The following is a 7,182-nucleotide window of genomic DNA, read 5'->3' on the forward strand; positions in this document are numbered from 1 at the left end:
CTTCAAAGCCCACTCAAGTTGTAAGTTCTGTTGCTCTGAGAAAGAACCCCCACGTTTTTTTCCACAGGTGTGTTTAGGCACATGCATATAATTGCAATGTGGGCATTTTTAGGTAAAGTGACATGATTATTTAAAGGGGAATGGTGTACTTTCAGAATTTCACATCTGGTTCTTGTGATGGTGCCTTGAGACCATAGCTAAGTTATCATAGTTTTATTCATATGTACTTCTACTAAACAAGGGGGTTGAAACAAATGCTGTAATGTTTCTGTGAGTCTCATGACCAAATTTGTAAAACCATAAAGGCTTCATAAAACAAAGGAAATTGATATGCCAACATGAGATTATAATCAGGTACAGATTTTCATCTTTCCCTGGGGACATCTGCTGATGATTACATTCTTCATAGCTGCTATGACATCCTTGTTTCTCAGGCTATAGATGAGAGGGTTAAGCATAGGGGTCAGGATGGCGTTAAACATAAAGAGTGACTGGTTTAATTTGGGAGTCTTAGAGGAACCTGGCCTCATGTAGACCAATATGGCAGGGCCAAAGTACAGGCTCACTACACAGAGGTGGGAAGAGCAGGTGGTGAGAGCTTTGTTCCTGCCCTCTGGGGAGTTCATGCGGAGTACAGTGAGGAAGATGAGGGTGTAGGAGGTCAGAATGAGACTCAGTGGAATAAGGACCACCAAAAAGCTCGAGACGACCACTGATTTCACGTAGGCTGAAATGTCCTCACAAGTGAGCTTCAAGAGGGCCATGCCTTCACACAAAAAATGAGGAATCTTTCGTGGGCGACAAATTGGGAAGTGCATGGCATAGGCTGTATGGACCAGGGAAGTTACTGCTCCTCCTACCCAGGATCCAATGACCATTTGTGTACAGATTGTGTGACTCATGATGACTGAATACCGCAGAGGGTTACAGATGGCAATGTAGCGGTCATAGGACATGAGTGTCAACAAGAGGCACTCAGCAATCCCCAGGGTTAAGCTAAAGAAGATCTGGATTCCACAGCCAATCTGAGATATGGCTCTCTTCCCTGAGAAGAAGTTGGTGACCATTTTGGGGACAGAAGTTGAGATCAAGGCCAAGTCAATGAGAGAGAGCTGACTGAGCAGGAAGTACATGGGAGAGTGGAGTCGAGCATCCAACCAGATGAGAAGAATGAGAACAGTGTTGCCCATCACAGCTGCAAAGTAGACCAGAAGAATGATGCAGATGAGGATCACAAGATGACTGAATTCAGGCCAGAGTCCCAGAAGGATAAAATCTGTGGTGACAGTCTCATTATCTATTCCATGGGTGACCATCATTACCTTAACACAAGTGCAAAAACATTGTTCTGTCAGATGACATGTTATTGTATAACCGGTCTACCTTCACTCCTATGACTCCTTTGAATTTCTTTATCCCATCTTTCTTTGTTGTGGTGTTAAGATTCTAAATAATTTTTAACATAAAAAGATTTTCCTGGATCAGTTATTGAAACTATATACCTACTGTTGTAAACAACCATCTGGATTAATTATTAAATTCACATAACTTTTGCTGTTAATTGCAAACTAAGAACATAAGCATGTTTTAATGCTCCAATAGCAAACAGTCAGTCTACTGAAAATTTACCATATGTATTTCTTAATGAGCTAATCCAATTATTACCTTGCGGTCCCTCGAAGGAACAACTTCAGTAGAGATGTCATAACCATTTTATATTTTGTGAGATCAACATTTCCCCTCAGTCTTGTGAAGCTTCATGCATAACGGGGGAGGTTTTATAAAACAGGAGGTGTAGAGGCCTGAGGAGGGAAATGCATTTTCAGAACTGAATGTTCAGATGATTTGTCCATTAGTTCTTGCTCTGATCACAATTACAGCTGACCTACAACGCAAAGACTAACCATGACATCAACATTCAGAGACCTTACAGGTTCTGTGGCTACCAGTTCCGCACAAGGTGCCTTTTCCTGCTTGAACTCTAATTCAGTAAGTTCTATTGATGCTGTAGGTTCATGAGATTGAGAAATGTTTAAAAAAAAAAAGCAACAAACATATAAAAAACAGTGAATGGTGGATCAACCACTTAATTTTGTTTCAATTGCTAAAGTGTTATTTCCCACTTCCAAAGACTCAGATCAAATGTCCCCACCTTCATGGTTTTCCCAGTTAGAATTAACCTCTCCACTTCTCCCCTCCTATGTTTACAATCTATGAAGTTGTTTGTAGCACTCTGCTGTATATCATGGTTCCTTGTGAACCAATATCTCATCCTTGACTCCTATAGATTATTAATCCTTGCAGAAAAGGGGTTCCACCTGTTTGTTTATAATTTTAGAACCCCCATCCAAGACTGCATAGCCTGGATCTTGAAGAGAGAGATGGTCAATTAGTGTATTATGATTTTTTGCATGTTTATTAGTCTTTTTATATTATGAAAGGCTAATACCATGTTTTTTATAAAAGACAAATGCCTTCTGTTTTTCTTGCCAATGCTCTTTCCCTCTAAAAGTTATTTTCATAAATGTCCTATGGTAACTTTTTACAACAATCTCTGAAAAAGTTGGCACAGCACTGCTTTACAAAAGAACTTGGAAGATGCATATTCTTTGCATAAACTATCGTGACATAATAAATAATTTTCAGAATTTGATAGGATTCATGAAATCAACTTCTGCAAAATTACGCAAACTTGTTTTATGAAAAAAATTATTTGGAATGCTTGCCAGAAATATTTTAGTGTGCTCCTGTACCCTGTTCTTGACCTACAGAATTGGTTTTCTGGTGATTTTTTTTTTGTACCATTAAAAAAAATCATTTTATTGGGGCTTTTTACAGCTCTTATCACAATCCATACATAGGTCCGTTGTGTCAAGCACATTTGTACATTTGTTGCCATCATAATTTTGAAAACATTTTTTTCTACTTGAGCCCTTGATATCAGCTCCTCATTTTCTCCCTTCCCCATCTGCCCTCTCTGGTTAACTCTTGATAATTTATTTAAAAACTTTTTTTCAGGTCTTACACCGACCACTGTCTCCCTTCACCCACTTTTCTGTTGTTCTGGTGATTCTGATAAGCAGATAAACTAAAACCAAACCAAACTCACTGTCATTAAGTCAATGCATATTCGTATAATCAGACAAGAAAAATTCATGTCGTCTACTATCTGCATTACATAGGAAATAAGACTCAGAGAGATTAAGTGACTTGCTCCATTTCATGCAGAAGAGGCAACAAGTAAATGACTTTGATGTGCCTGTTGAGCAACATGCGATGCTTTATTAGAAATTATTTCCAGAAAATTAAAAATGCTATCTTTTTATATTGGTTTCTTCCTCTTTTACAGGTTACATATATGATTATATATTCTGAAAAGAGTATACAGACATCTGGTAATATTTCTGATATTTATTATCTATTATGTGAATTCAAAATTCTGTGTTAACAGATTTGTACATTCATTCTCTCATTTTTTTCCAGACCCATTTTACTGATGTACTCACTTACTTTTATTCAACACCTATATTGAGGCTTGTGGCCCTGCCGAACAAAATCTAGTTCTAGAATATAAAGATTCAGTGACAAGTACAACTGTACCTCATGCTTTAGTAATTTTAAAGGCAAAAGGCATGCCATTAATTCAATAAAATGCCAGATTTGTTATCATAAAGGCTTGTCCCCAAACTGTAAGGCAGTAAGGAAAGTCTTGATGGTACAGATGACATTTTAATTGTTTCTTAAATGATGAGTATGTATTTTCCGGTCAGAGTTGGTATTCCAGCTGGTAGGAGTATTTTGTATGATGCAGCAGGGAATAGCATAGAGATGGGAATGGGAGAGATATTGCAGGTTTGTGGCTCACAATTTCAACAGCAAATGGGGAGGAAATAAGGAGCCTTGAAAGTAACTGCTATATAGGTGGATAGGAAGGGGCGGGGGGTATAAGAAGCATTGATATGCTGCTTGCTATGCTGAAAAGAGAAGGGGGCCAAAGGCTTTAATAGCAGTTTTAGGAGGCCAACTTTTAGCCAACACTTGGGACACTGTAGATGTTCAGTGCATGTTCATGACTTTCTGACTTTAATGTCAGTGCATGTTCATGACTTTCTGACTTCAATGTCAGGTACACTGATTCAATGCGATTCATCCCTGCATTGGGGTGATTGGTGAGGAGCTGTATGTAGTTTCCTTCTCTGTGAACATATAACCAAGTTCTGGTTTGTCCCAGAGTCATAGAGACCTTGATTCACAAAGCTTTTGACAAAACACAAAGGGTTGGTGCCTTGTTCAGAGAATTTTTGTACTTCATGCAAGTGAAACAGCCATGATTCTTTTACCCTTCACAGATTGTGTGTGTGTGTGTGTGTGTGTGTGTGTGTGCTTGTGTGTAGGTATAATGAGAGCAAGCTAGCAATGATCTTGCTCACTTTCCCTACTTAGTCCATTTCAGTAAAGTGACGAGAACTCCTGTTTGTGCCTTTCCTTCTCAGACGGCTTCCTTAGCCCACCTCAGGTACTCAGGGTTTTAGATTGTTTTTGATATTGTCAAAATGTGATCCCAGCAATGGCCCAGCGAAGCTTATTATTCTGATATTGAATCTGGTCTTTGGTGTGTTGGGGTGGCATTCCATATTAGCAAGGGCAAAGCCTTCAAGACATTAAAAAGGCCTCCAGCGCCAGAATGACAAGCACCAGAGTCAAAGTCTTGGGGAAAATGAGGCTCCTTCTCGGCTGCTTCCATGCTGATCTACATGTGAGCAGCCACCTACTCAATCTACCAATCAGACAGAGCCCAGACAGCAACCTCTTCTTTTTACTTTCCCCAAATTCTCTCTATTTTATGTCAATTTATATTTCGAAATTTACTTAACGTTCTGTCTTTATTTTTTCCTTATCTTCAACCTCATTTTATCATCTTGTCTTCTCATTCAAAAATGGACTCTTACACCTTTATTTATTCTCTGTAATTACAGGCCTGGTGTAGTCTGCTCAGAGTCAAGAGAAGTGCTTGCCTAGGTTTTTTCTCAGGTGCCTTTTAAACAACCAAGCAGTTTTCAACTTAGAAGGACAGATGGTACAGACCCCTGAAATATATGATATAATAGAGGGATACAGGACACCCGATTTTTTTATTTTTTTGCACATGGGTCTGTTTCTACTCAAAGAGAACCACAGATTTAAGTTTGCCATTGTCAATGTAAGCATTTAAATAACCAAGACATTTTGGGGATATTAACTCAAGAAATGGATAATATTTGCTCAGCATTTAAAGTATTTTGTTACAGCATTGGATTTACTGCTTTTTCAATTGAAATTCATCTAAAAGCATTTTGTGCAGCTCACTATGGTTCAGAGTTAACAAGAAAATAATAATAACATCAATAATAAAATAATAATAGTAGTAATTATTTAATCATTAAATTCTAATACTTTATATGTATTATTATATAATTTAATTGTCTGAGATAATGAATTTCCTCCCCATTTTACTGATGAGAGCATTGAAACAGAGAAATTGGATCATTTTCCAAAGTTAGAAAAGTCATAATGTTATCCTGAGCAGTCTGATTACAGTACATTCAATTTACACAAATTATATTTCCCAAATTATATTAGAATATAAGATAAAAACGTTTGAGCTTCAGTATAAATCTATTTAGATGAGGCCTAGAATTTTAAAAATTGATTCTTAAAGATTAGATACCTTTAGAACTTCTACAGGGACTCGTAATGCTTCAATGCCATATAATATGTATATGTCTCAGAGAATACACTTACCTCTTCACTCACCACAATCCTTGCTTGAATCTCTCCTTTGTATCTAGGTCCTTTCTTCCAGGTTTCTTCCAGGTCCTCTTCCTTGAAGATGCAAGGTAAAAAGATGCACATCTCCCTTCTACCATCCTTCTAGGAACGAACAGTAAGTGTGGCCTGACAGCTTTTGGTTCACCTACAAATAAACATGCTGCTTATTATTATGTCCTCCTACCTTTATGAAACATCCTAATGTATTGCATTCTCTCCCTTGAAAGAACCAGGCAAGAAGACAGGGCACAGACACTCAGCACAGAGTGGTAGCGATGCATTTGTTGCCTTCTGTGATATCAAGCTTGCCTGTGCTCAGCTTCAAAGCAGCCTCAGAAATCCTGAAGTCGAGGACTATCCCGAAACAGAATTCTCACCATCTCCACGATTCCAGAAATGACAATATATTACTTTTCCTCACTCCTGGGTAAGACAAAACTAAAGGAACCGAACTCACTGCCATCGAGATCATGCCGACTCCTCGTGGCCCGAGAGGACAGCTGCTGTGAGTTTCTAAGACTGTAACCCGTCGAGGGAGTAGCAAGCCCTGTTTTTCTTGTGCGAAGTGGCTGGTGGTTTGAGATGCTGACCTTGTGGATGACAGCCCAAAGAATAACCACTAGTCACCAGGGCTCCTGGTTAAGACAGTGATTGAAAAGATAATAAAGTAGAAATATGGCTGTAGCACCCGAGTAGCATTGGAATCATCATTACCTTCCAAAGGTTTTCTGTCAGAAAAGAACTGATGTACTAGATGATTGCAAATCCGAGGGAACTGCCAGTGAGTGCATGCTTCACTCATTACACGATTAAAACCCAATAACTTGTCTTCTAACACGTCGAGTAATTATATGGTGATCCTATATTTTGGTTCTTACTTCAGTTTATTGGATGTAAATTTTAGTGGATTTTTTGATGTTTTAATTTTCCCTGTATAAGATAGATAACTTGGATGAAATTAGAAGGAAGTAATACAGATCCTATTCTGTGAATGTATATTTTATTAAATAAAATAACAGTTATAGGTTTTTATTGAACACCCTGTTAAATTTTGTTGTGTGGTCATTTCTTTAAACACACTCAAATCACTGCATTTATGTGGTCATTTCTTTAAACACACTCTAATTTTGTGTTTTATCCTGGTGACAACCTTAAGAGATGGGTATATTATCTACCCAAGGTTTTAGAGCACATAGGTAGTGAGACTGAAGTTCTAATCCAATTCTGGTAGATCCTAAGAAACCCATCATTTAAATTGTATACCTGGGGCACTTAATCTCTTGGAGTTATTTTAGAATAATTTATCCTAGAAAAAGAACCGTTAGATTTGAGACTCAATACTGTTACATGAAAAACATACCTTTAAATTAAAAC

The 7,182-nt window shown here is 37.9% G+C and overlaps 1 protein-coding gene across 1 annotated transcript; it reads right to left on the bottom strand.

The window, feature by feature from the left end:
- Positions 1 to 350: 350 nt before the first annotated feature.
- LOC101656111 (olfactory receptor 2AJ1-like) lies at positions 351 to 1,316 on the bottom strand. Its single transcript, XM_004697198.3, has one exon. The coding sequence runs from the start codon at positions 1,314 to 1,316 to the stop codon at positions 351 to 353; it is 966 nt and encodes a 321-aa protein (XP_004697255.3).
- Positions 1,317 to 7,182: the final 5,866 nt, after the last annotated feature.

Source organism: Echinops telfairi, unplaced genomic scaffold, assembly GCF_000313985.2.
Source record: "Echinops telfairi isolate 266 unplaced genomic scaffold, ASM31398v2 ScPeMD7_7469;HRSCAF=8507_0, whole genome shotgun sequence".
NCBI classification, from domain to species: Eukaryota; Metazoa; Chordata; class Mammalia; order Afrosoricida; family Tenrecidae; genus Echinops; species Echinops telfairi.